Raw genomic sequence first — 22,145 nt, 5'->3', positions numbered from 1 at the left:
GCTGAAACCAGGACACTGATCTAAAATTAAGAGACCTCCTTAAGGCCCACAGCACAGGTGGCTAAGAAATTCCTGAATGTGTTGTTTTATATGAGCCCTTGTTTAGACTGCAAACTTAAGATGAAATCTGGAACAAACAGGTAGTTCCCAGCTCTGTTTGCAGTCTATAAGGAAACCCAATACCCCACCAGATTATCTGTAGCATGTATGTATATACATAAACACACAATCCTCCAGCATCAGTGAGTGTCTGAGTTCTCATTAGAACATCAAGTCAGTATGTATTGTTGTTTTCACACTGCACTAAATATATCACACAATCAGTATGTTCCCAGCCTCCAGAGCCAGATAGTCAAAAGTTACAACTGTTTAAGAAACACTGCCAAAATTACATTAGTAAGTGAAATTCACTTTTTTCTTATTCTTACTAAAGCTGACCTACCTGCACAGCTGATGAATGACCAATCAAATCACCAACCAGCTCCAAGAAATACACAGGTGTATTCTCCTGCATCTTCTTTGCAGCTTGGTTTGCCTGCTTGTTTGCCCTTCCAAATCCCCACATGTTGAAAAACCCTGGGAAAAAAAAAAATCTTTTATTTTGGCAAAAATCACAAATACAATTTATTTCCTCTAGCTAAAGAGAGAACTACAGGAGTCACTTGAAATCTAAAAGCAGGACAGTCTGCATGAAAAATGACAGAAGCATTGTACTGCACAGTATTTCTACATCTAGATTATTCATCCTGAGGAGAAGAAACATAGCTACTTTCTCTTTTATCCTTACTAGAGGTAATTTAGCAGCCATGTTGAATTACTCACCTGGATGAGACAATACACAGATTTAGCAAGAAATCCAAGGACTGCCTAAATGAACTAACTGAACAAATGTAGATGCAGGACAGTGATATTTACCTTTGCTCTGTCCTCCTAAACTGTTACTTGTGCAAAGAGGAGAGAAATGAGATGCCAGTCCCTGTGTGTCCCACACTAAGGCATTAGAGTGCTGGCATACAGGTAACAAGCAAGTTTCTGAAGCTGAATTGCCTAGTTTTATACTGCCCACTGGCTTTCTCCTTCAGATTTAAAACTATCAGCCAAACTGGACTATAAACATATTACTCCACATGTTCCATTTATTGCAAGAAAATACACATCTGTGCCACAGACTCCAGAAGAACTGTGTAATAATACTGACAGAAGTAAGCAAGTTGGGTTCTGTACACAATGCAGTTCAGACTTTCTTCCTGACCTTTCCCTCAGCCCTGTCAGCACACAAAACAAGAAGTGTGCTAGACCATGGCCCTGGTGCAAGGGAGATAACTGGAGAGATGAACACCTACTCAGGGGATTCCTCAGAATAAAAACAGAGCAAGTCAGCAGCAGTCCACCTATCTCACTGTTGCATACAGTTTCTTTCAAATGTCTCACATCATAGAAATTATAAATTTCCAATGTGAAACCAAATACCACTTGTCACAATAAGAAGCAGAACTGTGTAAATCAGCTGTCACCAGCAATACTGAAGACAGAACATTCCTGAAAAAAAGTGTTTCTAAATCAACCCAGCCTGCTTGCTGGTGGGGTGGTATGAGAAGCAGAAAAGGTCTTGACTCTTGTGTAAGCACTGCTTAGCAATAACTAAGACATCCCTGAATTATCAACACTGTTTCCAGCACAAATCCAGAACATAGCCCCATACTAGCTACTATGAAGAAAATTAACTCTATCCCAGCCAAAACCAGCACACATCCAGAGGTAGCATGTAAGTGAGGTTAGATACAGCCTCAAAGTGAGTACCAGTGTCATTCCAAGTTCAAGGAGGAGATGCGGAAAACACATTTTTTGTGCCAGATGCTCTTCTGCAAGCTTCTCTTCAGCTTTCTTCACAAGGTCCTACAACTATTTACTCTTGCATGGTAGAGGATCCAGCACTATTCAGTACAAGAAGTAGATCAAGGTTTGTCAGGAGAGGTCGTAATTTTTGTTAAACCAGCTGACACAACTGTAAACTTTAAATAAGATTTATGGCACAGAACTGCTTCAGCTGGACCTTCTAACTTCCCGTATCAGATCTTGGAGGGCTCATATATCCATGTCTTCAATTTCCCTCCCACACCTGTTATCAGCTGGTTGAACACAAGACATTATCTCTTCTTACAAAGCCTGTAAACCTCTCTATTCCTATATAGTGAATACGGGGTTTCCCGTTACCCTTTTAAAATGTTCTTTTCACCCCCCAGTAATAGCAAACCTGTCGGAACTGGTTCAGCTGGCAGCTGCTGCTTTTCTCGCAGCTCCCAAATGCGCACACTGCCATCTTCTGAACAGGAGATCAGCTGCCTGTAAAAACAGTTGATAAGCAACACTAGCATGGATATTTATCTGCGCAAGTTACCTTGTGTTGCTTCCATAAAAGAGACAGCAAGTGCCTCAGGTTCTGCACAAGTTTGCTAGAACTCTCAAATGTAGCAGGAAATCCAGATGTTCCATACAAAACAAGGTGCATTTGTAGCAGGACAAACTGTAATGGACTTACAAGATAGGTGGGAAAAAAACCCATATTTTCAATCCCGTTTTAAAAGCATACCACTCCATAAACACAAAAAATAGACTTTGCAAATGCTGTTCCACTAACTGGCTTCTGTAAGCTTACTTTCATTACGGAAAAACGTATTTATGAAAAACATATTTTTTCTTATGAAAAAAATGAAAGATACTCCTTTTCATTACATGTTTAGAACTGTACATGCATTTACAAGATCAAGGCCCTAATTTTTACCTTCTGACAGACTTTTGCTCTATTGAACAAGAGTATAAAGGGATCTAACAACACAACTATTAGATCATATATATGTAGCAAATTGTCCAACTTGGCTGTCAAAATAAGTTCCAGCTAGAAATTTAGCACTAATGAACAAGGCTGGAAGTTACTATTTTTTGTTAAGACAGTTCAACAGTTACCAAATATTTAGTGAAATATTTACTGAATATGCCATAGGCCTTTGCTTTATAGAAGTAAAATGTCATTAAGCTATATTTTCACAACATAGGCAAAAGTGCTTTATCAAGTCTGATTTTGAAAATAGCCAAGATATTTTACTCTGAGCCTGTGCATCAAGCATACCAGATTACAGTTTCTTCACACTGAGTTACAATGATGCATTTTCAAAAACCAGATCAACAAGCTCTATCTAATTAAAGCAGATCAAACTAAAGATCAAGTCCCTGCCCTAGAAATTAGATGTAGCTTTGCAGACTGTCTCTAGCCACCCTCCAAGTTCTGCATTTCTTTACTGCGTTAACAAAATGTACCATGACCTGTACCTGTTTGGAAGCTTTTCAATGTGTAGTACAGAGGATTCATGAGCAGTTCTCTGGCAGGCAATCACACGCTTCATTTGAAGATTATATACATATATGCCTTTCCCAACAGCAGCAAACACACACTGGAAAGAAAATTCAATGGAACAACTTACAGGAACAGATACTGAAGGATCACCCTGCATGGATTTCCAGTAGTACTATGATGTCATCTAGCCCATATTATCTAGCTTGTTTCTGTCCTCATGTTACTGCTTTATCCCAAATATATGGAATCAGCAAGTTATTAAAAAATTATGGATTTTTTGGAGGAAATGAGAGATATCCTCCAATACTCTAAGCAGTTGTTTCACTTCTGTATTTTCATCCTGTACCTTACAGTCTAAGCAGAAACCAAGCATACCAACAATCAACACATTTCTGCAATTAAACATTTATGTTCTTACACTAAAATAACGTTCTGTGTTTTGACAAACTCTTGTTTTATCAAGAAAGATTGACAATACAGGAAGCTCTTTCGCATTTTTGCCTTTTTTTTTTAAATTTAACTGAAAGTGCGCAAAGGGGTCTCGCCCAAGAAATTGGGCTCTACTGAGTGTAGAAAAGGAACTCTCTCACAGAAAGGTATTACACAATACTGCAAAGGTCTGGAACCAATTTTGCATTCAGTGCTCTTCAGAAGAGTGCAGGGATTCTGTCTCATAACCATCACGGCCCTAAGAAGCCACAAGCAGTTTAAAAATCATTGGACCTGGACCCTTTCATGACTTGTAATGATTTTAGAGAGGACAAACACACAATCATGTGTACATACACACAATAAATATTTGGTACCAGAGAAGTGTAAAATGCTTCCATTCAGTACTTATTTGGGTTTTTGAACATACCTTGTTTTGGTGATGGTATGCTGGATCTTCTCCCTGAATGGCCTGCTTCATCTACACAGCCCAAACATTAATGTCTCATAAGCAGTTCACACTACACACTTTGCCAACATTTTGTAAAACTGATAACGCAGCATCTTTGACTAAGATTTCCTATCTATATTCAACGGTGTTTTGACACTGTTCAAAACTTTGTCCAGGTTTTTGTTGGGTTTTGTTTCAGTTTTGGTTTGTTAGGTTTTTTCTTTTCTTATGCACACCTGTGATTGGAGTTCCCATAGCTCTGAAACTAAGCTCAGATAGCACTCTACCAAATCAAGGAAAAAACACTGAGCCCATTTTTATTATTTTCCTAGTTTTATGTGAGGCTCACTCTGATGGCCTTCCACATCACTCTTCCACTCCTATATCTCAGCCTTTTCTCCCTTACAGTCTTCCACCCTGAGACAGGTCTTGAGTTTCATATAGTCTTACAGCTTTGCAAAAGATGCTCTTCACAGATCACACTTTAAAAAAAAAAAACCAAACAAAAACAAACAAACAAACAAAAAAAAAACCCACAACCAAAACCAAACAAACACACAAGCCCTGGCAAAACCCTGGTCATCTCAAACCATCCCAAAAATAACAAATGATGAAGCATAAAATTATACACCTATCTTAACCAGCAAGTTAAAGACACACTCACACTTGTCAGGACAGCAGATGCACGCCTTAGCACTGTTTCCTAGTATTGCTGAACCTTTACCATCCCATTTGTTTCTGAATGACGTTTTGCCTACAAACTCGGTCAAACTAGACAAGTGCATCTTCTCCAATTACCTAACTACCAAGCCTGTTGACAAAGTTTCTAACAGAGAAAACACCAACTTTTTTTTTTTTTTTTTTTTTTTAACATGAAGAACAGTGTTCTGCTTTTAGATAGCAGGTAACAAAGTAATTCATTAAAGGAATACATTTCTTCACCACTTTAAGTAGGAACTTTACAATACAGACAGCTCTGCCCTAAAAGCACCTTCTATTGCAGGACACACTGCTAGAACCACCTTTTCTTCCCACCATTCAGAAGTCTCACAATAAATAAAATTCTGCAACAATTCATTTAGTTCAATTCCATGAATGGAAGAAAGTCCTCAGCAGCCTCAGATTCAACATGCAGTGTTTTAACTACTTCTGAACTTCCCAGAATTCTTTTCCCCTCCCTTAAAACACATCTTGTATAGCTTTCAAGCAGGGAATCAAAATATTCTGAAGGTAAATTATAGAACTTCTCCTGAAGAAGACTGGCTTTTTGGTCCTTCTAGAACTAAGCAGCCACAACAAAACCACTGGAAATCCTACCTTTAGGGACAACTACATCTCTTTCCCCCCACCCCAATGTTTCTCTCTCCAGTGTTTTAGGAATGCTCTTTTCACAAACAGTAAAATGCATCAGGTGACTACCTGGCCCTCCTGGCCCTCAGCCTACATTCAGGCTTCTCCACAGATTTTATTTTGTTATAGCTCATCTCTCTGAAACAATTTCCAGGAATCCCTTTCTTAATCATTCCCCAGCAATGGGCCTACAGACCCCAAAACAAAATCTCACTGTATCCCAACCATGAAACATCTTTTCTTTTGCCACTAACAGTTGGTAACATTTCACAAAAGTAAGTAACAGCCTGAGGATATTTAGTGTTTCCTGAACAATAACTGGGTTCTATCTGAGTATTCCGACCAAGAACTCTTAGATTATCTCCAAAGCACGATTACAGTAGACTGGATTTTGGACCTGTATATGTGCTCTTTATAATTGAGTATAGCCCACCTGTACAGAAGCAGCAATATTTATTTACTACTAAGCACAGACATATGCCTATTCTTTAATTCACCTCATAATACCCTCAGCTATAACTGCTCAAGAGGCACATTATTGTGGAAACTGCATTTCCAGAACTAGGGAATATGAAAGACATATGCCATCAAAACACACACCTCCTGTTTATTTTTCTCTAGTGGTACTGTAAACAACTAATAAATCTTTGTCAGTCAAAAAGAAATGCTGTTGTGACAGTCCATTATGTTAGTTCCCATACTTTCGGTATATTACAACCTTCAGTTAGCTCAGTGACCAAAATTTTACATGAAAATTGTTGACTGTGTAACAGTAGCTGTGCAAATTTTAAAGCTGTGCAAATTTTAAAGCAGCCTCTCATATTAAAACAAGCTAACTGAAAACACAAAACACTTGGCCTTCTGTGATAAGGTCATGCTAGCTCACTTTAAGTAGTTTACTCTGTTTAAAGCTTTTTACCTCCTCATCAGATGTTAAGTGTTGAACTGAAGTTTCATTTGGGCTTTGGGATAACTTTATTTCCGGCTGTACATCTGGATGGACAGACGAATCCCAGAAGTTGCACTCAGATGCCTGCTTTGTCCAGTCAAGTGCATCCCAAACTATTAACTCACCCACGTGAGAACCAGTCACAAAAGTCAAGTCTAGAGGGTGAAAAAGAAGACAACCAACCCCACACAGAAATCACATGATATAAAAAACCCACTTCACACAAAGTTACAGCCCTAGAAAGTTAAGAGATCCCATTTTTGAGTGAAACTATGTAGAATGTGCAGTACATAACCAACTGGATAAAAACCTCTCCCTTTGAGTAAGTGCTCATTTGATTACCTAGCATAGGTCAGATGAGCAAAAGGAGATGAGCTCTCTTGTAAAATTAAAACTAGGAAGGAGAATGTTCACCAGCCACAGTGCACAGTACAGTATAGCAAAGGCAAGGAATACCACCAAAAGTATGTACAAGTATTTGAAGTTCATTTGTTGCCTATGTACAAAACTGTTCTATTCCCTGGACAAGTAGGTATGTTAGCACCCCTCAGAGACAGCAAAGTATGTCTTTGCCATAAGCAGAAATACCGATCACAAATTAAATGGATGAGTTAATGGCAAGATTGAAGTAGCTGCTCGTGAATTTGTCAATCACACGTGGAAAGGAACTGCTTCAACAATACTTAATACAGGTAGCATATTGTCTTTTTAAGCCAAATGTTGCTTCATCTTCATAATCAAAAAGGAGAAAATAATGGCAACAGGAAGTCCCAGAAACAACTATCATAGAATCCAAGTTTTCTTCTTTCCAGCTTCTTGTTACCTCTGTACCATAACCCCTTTGTGTCAATCAGGCTGACACAAATAAGCCCATGGACAAATACATGCTCCCTATCACACCAGTAATAACTCGTCCTGGGCTCTGGGGATGCTCTATAAAAAGAGTCAGGGGAGAACAAAGTAGAAGGGATTGATACCTGCAGCAGAGAAGACAGAATTTCAGGTAATAGCTCAGTATTGCCCTAATAAGCAGTAGAGATTGCATCATCTTCCAGAGCCTCTAAATAATGGGTCTACATGCAGGCCCACATCTGCACACCCAGAACTTGCAGTTACCTTGGGACTACAACTGCAAAGGATGTGGCACTGTATATTCCATTTTAAGAATCAGAAGGAACAAGAAAAAATAGCATTTTAAACTTTCCCAACACAAAGAAAATCCAGAGTTCCATCCCCATCAATGACATTGCCTCTTTTGTGCCTTTTGTATATCGTAACCTGCCTGGTTTCATTTCACTGTTAATCAATAAATAAAGCCATTATATTTTCACATTTCACTACCTTTGCAGCTACACAGGAAGGCACATCTACTAGTTATTATGTTTCACTCCAGTTAGAAGTTTGGTCCCAATAAAAACTCCATAGCTGAAATATCCCACTGGTAACTAACAAAATTAGTAACATTATAAAACAACTCTTACCATTGACACTGACTAATGACAAAATGTTATCCTGGTGGTCAACAAGACGTTTTACTTCAAGGACATTCCAACCTTCAGACCCATCATCAGAAGTAATCAACCTAAAAATTACTTCAAAGATAGAGACAGAAATTGTCTAAATAAACTTTATCATTCAGAATAAAATGTAGCTATGCTTAAGTAAAACATATCATTTTTGGAAAGACACAAACTAAAACATATTAAGTGAGACAGTACAAGATGTGCAAAGCCACTTATGACCACTCATAACACCAAAAAAATGGGAATAAAATATTTCAGTGTTATTATTAAGGCCTCTTACTACAGCAGCTATAGGATAAAACATTTCAGCCTAGTAACTCTGAAATTGAGAGAATCAGTCAACATCAGAAGCTGCAGAAAGCCAAAGTGAAAAGTATTAGACATCTTTGTGGATAAGTAAACTAAAAGCAAAACATCTTTCTTAAGGGCTCATCTGACTGAAAACTATTATTCAAAAGGATGCAATATTCTCTAGTAAGGCAATCAAGATCACCAGGAATTAAGACTTTATTTTAACCAGCCTTGGAATTTTTTTTTATGATCTCTCAAGAGCACTACAAAAGAACTGTGGGAAGTTCAGATGGAAGTTTACATTGCACACCAATGTCTGAATACAAGATGATTTTTAATTTGCTCCTGATTCTTTGATCAGAATATCAGATTGCTATTTTTCAGTTGTTTTTAATCATATTGAGCAAAGTCTGTTTTGCTGATTCAGTGTTCTACTTTTTCTCTTCAATTTTTTTCCATATTTTGAAATTTCAGTAATTTTATAAAACAGTCTTACTTAAAAGACTCTCCACCAGCAGCTAGCCAATGATTTACAGTTTGCATACATAGAAAACCCTGCCTCCAAGTGAGCAACAGAAACCATCACATTGTCTCTTTATAGCTTTGGACAGGATAAGGAGATCAGCAATATCTCACACTGCTGATCTTGGGATAAGGAGGCTCTAGAGAAGCCTAGCATCTGACAGCTCAGATAATGAGTTCCAGATCTTCTCCAGAAGGACAAATTTAGATCACCACAATCAGATCTGGACAGGTGGCAATAACTGTAATAACAATAACAAAGAATATAGAAAAGTTTTGTCAAGCAGATCTCAACAAAATTCCTGAATGAGATTAGTATTGTCTGCCTCTTTGTCAAATAAAGGAAAAAGGAAGAAGGTTACTAATCACACCCTAATACCATTTATTTTTCCTATACAATCCCAGCAGCATGCTCTTTACACATATCTCAGATAAGCAGCTGTTACAGAGGAACATGAACATTCAACAGAAATGCAACATACTTACTTAGCTCTTTACCAACAGCTGCTGCAACACAATTTTTAGGCAATTCAACCAAAGCACTGATACCTTTGAAAAAAATACAGGAGGTAAGGGAGAAAAGGATATTCATTGGCCACAAGAAAACACAGCAAACTCAATTCCTTATTAATAAATTTCTTCATAATCTTCCTTCCACTTAAAAGTTGTTATTATTAAAATAAAAGCATATTACCAAAACTGAAAGTTAAATGGCCTTGGAAGTGAACAGATTACCTCAGATGGAGGTACAGTCAGGAGTTTTTGTCCTGAATCCAGCAGAATTCTGAACGTCAAACTTGAGGTGAAGCTGAGAGTCAGTAATCTTTTCATTTTAAATACAGTTAAGATGTTTCTGTCTTAATGTTGGACAATATTACAGACACTGGGGTAATTATTGAGACTCTAAACATGTGCAGTACCAAAGTTATTAGACACTGATACTATGTCGTGGTTTCAGCCCAGCCGGTAACAAAGGACCACGCGGCCGCTCGCTCACTCCTCCCGCCCCCCTCCGGTGGGATGGGGGGAAGACGGAGGAGAGGAAAAAAAACCTGGAACCTCGAGGGTTGAGATAAAGGCAGTTTACTGGAACAACACAAAGAAATTGCAACAACGACAACGGTACTAATGAAAAAGTATACAAAAAGAGTGATGCACAGTGCAACTGCTCACCACCCGGGACCCGACGCTCTGCCACTTCCCCCACCGAAAAGAAGAGCCCACCCCCCGGCCCGCTCCCCCTTTATATACTGAGCATGATGTCACATGGTATGGAATAGCTCCTTGGCCAGTTCAGGTCAGCTGCCCCGGCTATGCCCCCCACCTCCCAGGTTCCTGTAAAAAAAAATTAACTCTATCCCAGCTGAACCCAGGACATTATCCACCCCTTATTCTATACCATCTACATCATGCCCAGATCTTACATTTTCCAATCGACCACTACCACTTCCTTGTCTTATATATATAAGTATATGGACTTGCATCCGTCCCCGTCGCCCCCCCGCACACACACGCAAATGGTATTGCTTTAGCGTATGGGCTATCCCTCTAATGTGTCCATTGATTTTATTTAGTCCATGACTTTGGGGCTCCATCTGTTGTAACAGTTCTTCAGGATAAGAGAGATGGTGTGAGATGGTGGGTTGTTGTATGCTGCCTCTGGAACTTGTGGCTAGTACATTTGGTGCAACTCACGCCCTTAGTCTGCAGGTCGAAGATGTTGATCTTGAGGAAATTGCTGGGTGTCAGTTCAAGTTCTGTCGCTGTTGTACTTGGCTTAGTTTCAAAGTCCATCCCGCAGTCATTTGGGTAATTCTTACAGTAATACCCTTGATATGGCATATAGACACTATAGATACAATGACATGCATTGGCAGGGTATTTAGCAGTTAGGTATCATACAGCCCAATTCACTGGCTATTCTCTCCCAAAATCAAATCTCCCTGAGGTACACATCGAACTTCCCCATCCTTCTGCATCACCCACCAGGTGTACCCAGGTCCCTGAGCAAAAACAACCCCTTGAATGGGTTTGCCTCTGTTTGAGGGAGGACTAACCCAGACTGTCTTTCCTAACATACTCCTCATGCGCACTACAGGGACTTTATCGCCTTCTACAGTATGTGGAAGTCTTGGTTGGGCGGGGCCAGCCCGATTGGCGGATCCTCTAGTATTAACTAACCAGGTGGCTTTTGTTAAATGTGTATCCCAATGTTTGAAAGTCCCACCCCCCATCGCTCTCAATGTAGTTTTCAGCAGTCCGTTGTATCGTTCGATTTTTCCGGAGGCCGGTGCGTGATAAGGGATGTGATATACCCACTCAATGCCGTGTTCTTTGGCCCAGGTGTCTACGAGGTTGTTTCGGAAGTGAGTCCCGTTGTCCGACTCGATTCTTTCTGGGGTGCCGTGTTGCCATAAAATTTTCTCTTCAAGGCCCAGGATAGTGTTCTGGGCAGTGGCATGGGACACAGGGTATGTTTCCAGCCATCCAGTGGTTGCTTCCACCATTGTAAGCACATGGCACTTGCCTTGGCGTGTTCGTGGGAGTGTGATATAGTCAATCTGCCAGGCCTCCCACTGTTTATATTTCAGCCATCGCCCCCCATGCGACAGGGGTTTTTGCCGCTTGGCTTGCTTAATTGCAGCACATGTTTCACATTCGTGGATGACCTGTGCGATAGTGTCCATGGTCAAGTCCACCCCTCGATCTCGAGCCCATCTATATGTTGCATCTCTCCCCTGATGGCCTGAGGTATCGTGGGCCCACTGAGCCATAAATAGCTCACCCCTACGTTGCCAGTCCAGGTCCACCTGAGACACTTCAATCTTGGCGGCCTGATCTGCCTGCTGATTGTTTTGATGTTCTTCAGTGGCCCGACTCTTGGGTACATGAGCATCTACGTGACGTACTTTTACCACTAGCTTCTCTATCCGAACAGCGATATCTTGCCACAGTGCGGCAGCCCAAATGGGTTTACCTCTGCGTTGCCAGTTGCCCTTCTTCCATTGCTGTAGCCACCCCCATAGGGCATTTGCCACCATCCATGAGTCAGTATAGAGATAGAGCACTGGCCACTTTTCTCTTTCAGCAATATCTAATGCTAGCTGGATGGCTTTCACCTCTGCAAACTGACTCGATTCACCTTCTCCTTCAGCAGTTTCTGCAACTAGTCGTGTAGGACTCCATACAGCAGCCTTCCACCTCCGATGTTTTCCCACGATGCGACAGGACCCATCAGTGAACAGGGCATATTGCCTCTCATTTTCTGGCAGTTTATTATACAGCGGGGCCTCTCCAGCCCGTGTCACCTCCTCCTCTGGCAACATTCCAAAGTCTTTGTCTTCTGGCCAGTCCGTGATCACTTCTAAAATTCCTGGGCGACTGGGGTTTCCTATGCGAGCCCGTTGTGTGATCAGTGCAATCCACTTACTCCACGTGGCATCAGTCGCGTGATGTGTAGAGGAAACTTTCCCTTTGAACATCCAGCCCAGCACTGGCAGTCGGGGTGCTAAGAAGAGCTGTGTTTCAGTACCAACCACTTCTGAAGCGGCTCGAACTCCTTCATATGCTGCCAATATCTCTTTTTTCAGTTGGAGTATAGCGAGCCTTGGATCCTCGATATCCCCGACTCCAAAACCCCAGGGGTCGGCCTCAGGTCTCTCCAGGTGCTTTCTGCCAAAGGCTCCAGGTAGGGCCATTCTCCCCAGCTGCAGTGTAGAGCACATTTTTAACATCTGGTCCTGTCCGGACTGGCCCAAGAGCTACTGCATGAACAATCTCCCGCTTAATTTGTTCAAAGGCTTGTCGTTGCTCAGGCCCCCATTTAAAATCATTCTTCTTCCGGGTAACTTGGTAGAGAGGACTTATAATTTGACTGTAATTTGGAATATGCATTCTCCAAAAGCCCACAACACCTAAGAAAGCCTGTGTTTCCTTTTTATTAGTCCGTGAGGACATAGCTGCTATTTTGTTGATCACGTCCGCAGGGATCTGACGACACCCGTCTTGCCATTTTACTCCTAAGAACTGGATCTCCTGCGCAGGTCCCTTGACCTTACTTTCTTTTATGGCAAAGCCAGCCTTCAAAAGGATTTGGATTATTTTCTTCCCTTTCTCAAAAACTTCTTCTGCCGTGCTGCCCCATATGATGATGTCATCAATATATTGCAGGTGCTCTGGAGCTTCACCTTTTTCTAGTGCAGTCTGGATCAGTCCATGGCAAATAGTGGGGCTGTGTTTCCACCCCTGGGGCAGTCGATTCCAGGTGTACTGGACACCCCTCCAAGTGAAAGCAAACTGTGGCCTGCACTCCGCTGCCAAAGGAATGGAGAAAAAATGCATTAGCAATGTCAATTGTGGCATACCACTTAGCTGTCTTTGATTCCAGTTCATATTGAAGCTCTAACATATCTGGCACAGCAGCGCTCAGCGGTGGCGTGACTTCATTCAGCCCACGATAATCTACTGTTAGTCTCCAATCCCCATTAGATTTCCGCACGGGCCATATGGGACTATTAAAGGGTGAGTGAGTCTTGCTGATCGCTCCTTGGCTCTCCAATTGGCAAATCAGCTTATGGATGGGGATCAGGGAGTCTCGGTTGGTGCGATATTGCCGCCGGTGCACCGTCGTGGTAGCAATTGGCACCTGTTGTTCTTCAACCTTCAGCAACCCCACAACCGAAGGGTCTTGGGAGAGACCAGGCAGGGTAGACAGCTGTTCAATCTCCTCCGTCTCCAATGCAGCTATACCAAAGGCCCAACGGTACCCTTTTGGGTCCTTGAAATACCCCCTTCTGAGATAATCTATACCAAGGATGCACGGGGCCTCTGGGCCAGTTGCAATGGGGTGTTTATGCCACTCATTCCCCGTTAGACTCATTTCGGCTTCTAATACGGTTAGCTCTTGGGATCCCCCTGTCACACCAGAGATACAGATGGGTTCTGCCCCTTTATAACTTGATGGCATTAGGGTACATTGTGCACCAGTGTCTACTAGAGCCTTATATTCCTGTGGGTCTGACGTGCCAGGCCATCGAATCCACACTGTCCAGTAGACTCGGTTGTCCCTCTCCTCCACCTGGCTGGAGGCAGGGCCCCTCTAATCCTGGTTAGAATATCTGTTACCCACTTTTTGCACATGTGAATCAGAAGTCCCTTCAAGAGGATCAGAAATGAGATCGGCCCATCTACTGCGCCCGGGGGACTGCTCACGGGAAACTGGAGCAGCAGTTTTCCAAGAAGAATCTTCTTTTCTGGTTGCTTTTTCTCGCAACTCCCGTACCCGTGAATCCAAGACTGAGGTAGGTTTTCCATCCCACTTCCTCATGTCCTCTCCATGGTCACGCAGGTAAAACCACAGGTTAGCCCGTCGTGTGTACTTTCTCTCTCCTCTCTCTTGGGCAGAGGAACGCTTACTCCCAATAACTGCAATGCGGGCCTGTACAGGTGAGGAGGAGGACATATCTACTTTGAATTGCTGGAACTCTCGGGACAATTCCTCTACAGCTGAGACACAGGCCCGTAGGGAGGAAGAGAGACTTCCTTCATATTGCCGGAGTTGGACAGCCAATTCATCCACCGTTTGTCCATAGCCTTCTTTCCAGGACATTACTGCCAATGAGTTGGCATAGGTTGGTGGTGCACTTCGTAGAAACTTCCGCCACATCGGTTGTGTGCATTGGACTTCATCTGGATCTGTGGGTGACTGCGCATTTTCTGGATCATTATAAATCACCTCCAGCACGGCTAATTCCCTCAGGTACTGGATACCTCTCTCCATGGTGGTCCACTTGCCTTGGTGACATGTAACTTCATCCCTGAAAGGGTATCTTTCCTTTACACCTAACAGAAGTCGCCTCCAGAGGCTGAGGACTTGTGTTTTTCTCCCAATCGCCTTGTCGATACCCCCTTCTCTAGACAGAGATCCCAACTGCTTGGCTTCCTTACCCTCTAATTCCACACTACTAGCCCCATTATCCCAGCATCGGAGCAGCCAGGTAACAATGTGCTCACCTGGGTGGCGGCTAAAATCTTTTCGCATGTCACGCAACTCACTCAGGGATAGAGATCGGGTAATTATTTCAGGTTCTGCCTCTTCCTCCTGTTCTCGCGATGACCCTGGTTCATCTTCATCTCTCACTGAGCGAACTGATTTCTTTGTGTGTTTCTTTTTCTGTACAGGGGCGACTGATACTGGCACAGGTTGGTTCTCTGGTTTAGTGGCAGTATCTGTCACCGGGGTAGGGTTAGCCACGGTGCATGTTGTCGGGGTTGGGGTAGCCACGGTGCATGTTGTCTTGTTTTCCATCTTTTCCCCCTTTTCCCCCTGGGGGTGCTGCATAGTATCAAGCAGGGTTTGGTAGATACCGGCCAGGGCCCAGCACAGTGTAGTGAGTTGTGTGTCTCTGGGATAGCCACAGCATTTTCCTTTCAAAAATTCTATCACTTCATGAGGGTTCTGCAGTTGTTCGGGAGTGAACTTCCAAGTCACTGGAGGTGAGAAGTTCTCTAGATACCTGCCCACATCCTCCCACATGCTGTGCCACCCATAAATATCCAGCTTTGGGACAGATCTCTGGGTGGTACTCTTAAAGAGCCTCTTTGTAGCCCTAGACAAGACCTGAAACATAGTCAGGAGGCATAGCACTAACAGCACACAGGCTTGCGCATCCCAAGGATATTCAAAATTCTCGAAAACTGTTGTAATTAGTTGGAAAGAGAAAAAGGAGGGGAACGGATGGGGGGAAGTATCCCCCCCTAACTTCCCCATGGGTTGGGTGTAATTACCAATAAAATCCGACAGAAGGTGCCCAAAGTCTGGAAATGATATCACTGCCTCATACAGATAACAGCTTAACCTCATGACCAGTCATGTAATCATTTCACAAGTCGACATTGCCCAGTACAGCAAAATGATAATCCCAATCACTCTCCCAGAGATGAGATACGCAACTACAGGCAATACATAAAGCATATAAGAACTTACAAAACGCCACCATGTAAACAGCTGAATCAACATTGTGACTAACATCTATTTATCTAGTATAAGAAATGCATATGACAAATTTGTTTCAACACGCTCTGGCCAGATCTGTCGTTATCTCAACCCTTCGTGCCCCACGTTGGGCGCCAAAAAGGACTGTCGTGGTTTCAGCCCAGCCGGTAACAAAGGACCACGCGGCCGCTCGCTCACTCCTCCCGCCCCCCTCCGGTGGGATAGGGGGGAAGACAGAGGAGAGGAAAAAAAAAAACAAACCTGGAACCTTGAGGGTTGAGATAAAGGCAGTTTACTGGAACAACACAAAGAAATTGCAACAACAACAACGGTACTAATGAAAAAGTATACAAAAAGAGTGATGCACAGTGCAACTGCTCACCACCCGGGACCCGACGCTCTACCACTTCCCCCACCGAAAAGAAGAGCCCACCCCCCGGCCCGCTCCCCCTTTATATACTGAGCATGATGTCACATGGTATGGAATAGCTCCTTGGCCAGTTCAGGTCAGCTGCCCCGGCTATGCCCCCCACCTCCCAGGTTCCTGTAAAAAAAAATTAACTCTATCCCAGCTGAACCCAGGACATACTACTACAGCACACATGATACTAGAATATTGTGCAGAGCCAGCTGAAGAGAATAGGGTACAAGATAAAATGTCCAACTTGCTGTTACTGTGCCTTCCTCCAGCACAGAATTTCCCCAGTCTGTGCTGCCACACCATTAAAAGAAAATTCCCCAAGGAATAAGTAATCTGTCTCTTTCCCCACAAAGGAAGCAGGGGATTAGGAGGAAAGGGAGGGCCCATGCTGCACATCACATGACCCCTAGTACAAAAATTTCAATAGCACCTCATGCTAAGCCTTACACCACCACTTCCAACTAGCACTTGGCATGATATTTCGTACTAAACCAAAAGAAGTATTAATACCCTCAAAGATTCAGAAGGTTTTGCCTACCACTACTCCATTCTGTGACAAAAATAAGGAAAATATTGGTTCCAACTTTGAATCTGATTCACAGCTTCGTAGGTGTCTTTGTAAAGTATGGCAATAACATGTCACAATTTTCTTCACATGGACAGATGATATATAAGCTTACTAATAGAAAACCATGACTGACATTGAGTTCTGATTACATTTACTGTATTTCTATCAAAACCTGCATTTTCTACATCAAAAGTACTGATCCTTAATAATAAAAAGAAATCTTTACTGCTCTACTACTACAAAGCTTTACTTAGGACTAATAAAACTCCCGCTTGTTCCCAGAGAAAGCCAGCCAAAGGATCCACATTACAGCAAACACGTATAAACCAGCATCCAAGGTCCAGCCCTGTAAGTCCAAGCTAATGTACAGGTACTGAGATCTCACAAATTCTAAAATTCACACAGCACAGGAGATTAAAAGTGGTCTTAATTCTAAATCAATTCTGACATTAAAAAAAAAAAAAAAAGAGAGAGAATGTCTCTAATACATGATGTTATCATTGGAATTAAAGAGAATTTGCCAAGTTGGTTTTGCATCATTATACAGATCCATTTTACTTACACTTTAACAGTTATAATGAGTCATTTACATTTTTACCTGCATCAGTAAGATGACTGGTCTTACACAAGAGATCTAATTTTCGGTTCCAAACACACAGATCACTCCCTCCAGACAACCATACATCCAGTCTTTGAAGAACTGTCAAACACTGCAGAACAAAAATCAGATATATGTCCCCTGCAAAACTTCTACAGGGAATTTCTCAGCGAAATGATCATGAGCTTTAGCTAAAGCTGTAAGTACTACGAAATACAGTATTAAGGTGTCACTACCGTGAGAAATATAGATTTAATTACACACTATATGTTACATTTTTCCATCAACAAAGCAAAAACCTGATTTTTCAGTGATTTTTTTCTATTACTAACATTCAAGAACTAGTTTGACTGAAGGTTGCCTTTTCCAACACAGTAACAAAACCAAGCCATAAAATTACCTTTGTTCTACATCCTTTCAAAAAAAAAAACCAAAACACCAAAAAAACCCCCCACAAAAAAAAACCCAACAAACCCTGAGATATCAAGAGTTCCAAGACCAAATTAAGATTGTGCCCACTTCTCAGCCACTCATTATGTACCTGTTCCTAAACCAAACACTGCTGTTCATTTTAACACACCTGCCCATATGGCCCATGAGCCATACATGATAGATTCTCTTATACAACAAAACAACAGACATCCCTAGGGTTTCATCAGCCTACCTTTACAGTGGAATGGAAACATGACACTTTCTGAACTTGTCTGCCACTAGTGCAGTCCCAAACCTGACTTAATTCATTAAGGAAACTGAAAGGTTTTTATATATTATAAATGTAACTGCTGTGTTTGTAACTAAATGACAGATTGGGAAATAGGTATGCAGAGACTCAAGTCTTATTGGCCAAAAAGACTTATTAATAAAGGTCTGTTATGGATTCATTTTTGTAGCAAGGATTGCATCTACTTCTGAGCAACAACTAGCAAAATCATAGTGTAATCCAATTATACCTACTGGATCAACCAATAAATTTAAACAACCTGCAGCCTGTCTCAATGCTACCTTTAAAAGTAACAACCAACAAAAAGCCCATAGAAATTTGAATCCTCTCCAGAGCTAAGGATACAATAACTGTTCTATCAGCTGATGCTGTTAAAATCAAATGTTTTTTTTCTTCAGAAGCATCTGACGAAGAAAATGGTGCTATAGCTGTAATTTTGTGTGTGTGTCCACGAAGTTCAAAAAGTTTTTCTCCAGTCTGAAAAATAAAAACATGGAAAACTAAAGGTAAAATTTGGAAAATGCCTACTATAGCATATGACGTAGGTACCAAATGACTTTTGAAAGCAAGAATTTCTAAGAGTTTAAAAATCTCCCTTTCTAAAGTAATTTATGGATTTACTTCTTACTATCTTCAACACTGTTCAATACTTGGAATTAAATAACCTATTAAGAGTAATTTATATTACATACTACAACTTTACACTAAGACTGAAAAAAAACCCTAACCTCTAAGAACCATTAAAAACTAAGTTCTCGTTTCATTTTAATGCAAATATTGGCCATTCACCCTTTTTAACAGATACTACAATAATTCAGATTTGTTGACAAACCCTCTCTTTAAAAAGTAATCTTTTTTATTTTAATTATTAGAAAAATTTGACCCATCTTTATGGCAAACACAGTACTGCGAATTTCCTGACAGCTTTATTTAGTATGTACATTATCAACAGCTTCAATCTGGTGGTTTAGATAGGGCAGAAGTAGCTGCAGTTATTTAGTTAGATGGCAAAACCCTACAAACAAACATGCAGAGCTGGCATTTTAAACATGCTATTAAAATATAGGGTACTTATAACTGTAAGTTTCTTTACACTTGTGGCTTAAGTTTTTAAATTAAAACTACAAATTATTTGCTTTAACAAAACCATAATAAAAATCCTACAGAAGTAGAAAATGGAACTCAGTTCCTAAGCTGGGTATCTAAATGCAGTTCACATTCACAAACTGCTCAGAACACTGAGTATATATAGTCACATACATGGTTCTGAATATTCAAAACACCATTTCCTTTTCCAAATCATAGAATTATAAAAGGCCTTCAACAACAGCAAAGCACTAACTGCAACTGCTCAAAAGAGAGGAAAATTTTCCAGTTCCCCTTCTGTATTTTAAAATTACACCATCATAAACGTCACATCAATTTTTGAGAAGGTTTCTAAAAAGTTAAGAGTCTGAGATTTCTTTCTGCCTTAATTGGAATGTTTGATACTCACAGTTTAGACATCACAGTATGTGTCCCTTTTAGACTTCCTACTGAACAACCTAACTTGTATACTAGCCCTCCTTAACACAGGTCTAAAGGGCATCCCTCCGCTACAATTCTGTCAATGATATGGAGACAGACATCAGAAGAGCAGAACAGTGGGTATCACACAGAACACTATTTCCATGATAAAACTAATGTCTTAGTAAGGTTTTCAAAAGTTATAAGATTTTTATCACAGCAAGCAATTAAGTGTTCCTGCACTGCATGACATGTTTAACTTCTGCTGACTTTGCTGTCTTTCCAATGCAGTTTTGTGTTAGCTCTCCATTTAGTCTAACCAGTTATACCACAAAAAGATATTGCTAACGGAGCCACTGAAATGTACTTAAAACTTAAGTATATATATATACATACATCTTGGCAGGATTGGCACCTTGCTACATATTTGTTGAGTTACTAGTCAACACTTCACTGTTCATAGCAAACGCTGAATGTATTTTAAAAGAAGAATTAAAGCCACACGTTCATATACACTTCTGCTTTTCACATCACCATTTCATCTCAAATCTGTCTAAAATCACTATGTTTTCCCAAAACATTCTAACTTTTAAAACTTACTGTTCTTTGGGTTCATACAACTTTTACTTCCCTAGCTCTCCTTTGTAAACTAAGATTTGACAGACCGCCTCCACTTACATATTTTCAAACAGTAGCTCTGCAACAATTCTTTCTTACTTTGCTTTTTTGCTACTAGACATTGCTAACTCCTCTCCCCAGCTTCTATCCTCTCCAGAGCACACAAGCTAGGTCCCCAAAAAAGAGCTAACCTGAGCATTCCACAGAAATATGATTCCATCATCTCCTGCAGATGCAAACCTGGGAAAAAAAAAAAAGAAAGAAAAAAAAGCTGTGAAAACTTCAATATAGGATAATGTAATGGAAAAGCAGTGAAGAGTAATGTAAGAAAAATATTTACAAGATATATCAGACTCTGGCTTTAAAGAATAAACAGGTATTCATAAATCCCAATTACAGTTTATAAACTGAAGTCAGTACATTTAAATAGGTGTTTATCAACATATACTTAATATAAGAACAAGGCTTAAGAATTCCAATACAAGTTATTATAAATAGAATCCCACATTACAGAACCAATTCTCTTGTTTAAAAATATGAGATCTTACACACCAAATAACAGCAAATTCTAAAACCAAATACTATTAGTCAGACCCAACTGACTGCAAGACATCTAACAAGTTAGAAACCACTCATCTGAGTTCAGCCCAGGAGTAGAGGCACCCAGTACTTAACATGATACTTTACACTGTGGCTTAAAGAACTCCCAAAGGGAGTGCATTTAAGGTAGTAAATTTGACTTCTAAAAATACAGCTGGAAGGTATACCATATGAGGAAAAAACAGGTTCATATTAGTGTGTTAAACTCATATTAACAAAGTCTGACCTAAATTCAACCTTCTTCCCTATGCTAGAGTGAATATCTAACCATCTGCTTACATTTGCACCTTATCACCACCACAGCTACAGTGTAGCTGGAGCACACATCCCAGCTACCCCAGCAAAGGCATACTATGAGCTGAGAAAGCCTAGAAAGAAGCAAGACCTTCCATAGAAAACTGAATTCAGTTGTTACTTGCAAATATACTTGCCTTCTGATTTTTAACTGTTGTTTTAAGCCTTCACCAAGGGCTAAACAATTAATATTTAGAGAACTAACTAAGATTTGTACTATGTGCAAAAAAGTCATGAAGAAGAGAGGTTACATCACTTCTGAATTTTTTTTTGTTACCCGCAGTGAATGGTTTCACTAACTATAGACATGTCCTTTCTTTTAGACTCTGCAGTTACAATGTTTGTGAAACTTGCTAACAGAGTAAATTTTCAGGCATAAAGCCATAGGGGTTTTTCGCCACCCTCTTTCTTCCACATATCCTCCTGGTTTGTTCTATTATAGTGTAAAAAAAACCTGTAAGCTGTACTTTCTTTATAGCTTTCATTATTTTATATCCAATTTAAAAAGATTAGAGCAAAAAACAACCTCCCATGCATACCTCTGATAACATTAATTTCTTACCTTTTGTTGCCTTTTAGCTCTATTGTACCTTGTTTTGTCACAATGTCAAGAACTTAAAAGAGCAATACTCTCACAATTCAGCAATAACCCTTTAAATTCTAGTTCCTTTCTTGAGTAATACTGGAGCTGTGTGCCACTTGAACAAAATTCTGGGAAGAAAACTGGTGTTTGAAAGAAGGCATGAGAGTAATTCATCAACACAGAAGTTTCAATAGAGTGCTGCTTTGTGTATTTTACTCCTCATCTTCTAACCAGGATTTCTGTTTAAATATAAAGGTATACTGTAGAGTCAGTTACCCTACAGCTATGTTCTGTTCACCAAAGTGAAGATTCATGGGTCACCTGATTCTTTTCCAGTCATGATCACCATTATCTACAACCTTGTCTGTTTCCTGA

At 40.7% G+C, this 22,145-nt stretch overlaps 1 protein-coding gene across 5 annotated transcripts in view; it reads right to left on the bottom strand.

The window, feature by feature from the left end:
* WDR41 (WD repeat domain 41) overlaps window positions 1-22,145 on the bottom strand; it is a 32,285-nt gene that overhangs the window by 3,520 nt on the left and 6,620 nt on the right. For 3 of the 5 annotated variants that reach the window (XM_069776285.1, XM_069776283.1, XM_069776284.1), the window contains exons 3-12: window positions 20,485-20,533; window positions 18,515-18,646; window positions 18,113-18,175; window positions 17,449-17,560; window positions 9,354-9,416; window positions 8,013-8,123; window positions 6,502-6,686; window positions 3,328-3,449; window positions 2,255-2,343; window positions 443-576 (exon numbers count right to left, since the gene is read on the bottom strand). In XM_069776285.1, the coding sequence (XP_069632386.1) occupies window positions 443-576; window positions 2,255-2,343; window positions 3,328-3,449; window positions 6,502-6,686; window positions 8,013-8,123; window positions 9,354-9,416; window positions 17,449-17,560; window positions 18,113-18,175; window positions 18,515-18,646; window positions 20,485-20,533 (1,060 nt within the window). Of the gene's footprint in view, window positions 1-442; window positions 577-2,254; window positions 2,344-2,398; window positions 2,535-3,327; window positions 3,450-6,501; window positions 6,687-8,012; window positions 8,124-9,353; window positions 9,417-17,448; window positions 17,561-18,112; window positions 18,176-18,514; window positions 18,647-20,484; window positions 20,534-22,145 lie in introns of all 5 variants that reach the window. The other 2 variants (XM_069776288.1, XM_069776287.1) reach the window with 1 other exon arrangement.

The sequence above is a fragment of the Haliaeetus albicilla genome, chromosome Z, assembly GCF_947461875.1.
Source record: "Haliaeetus albicilla chromosome Z, bHalAlb1.1, whole genome shotgun sequence".
Classification (NCBI taxonomy): Eukaryota; Metazoa; Chordata; class Aves; order Accipitriformes; family Accipitridae; genus Haliaeetus; species Haliaeetus albicilla.
Note: the sequence above shows the minus strand (reverse complement) of the source record. Positions and strands in the feature narration are given on the sequence as shown.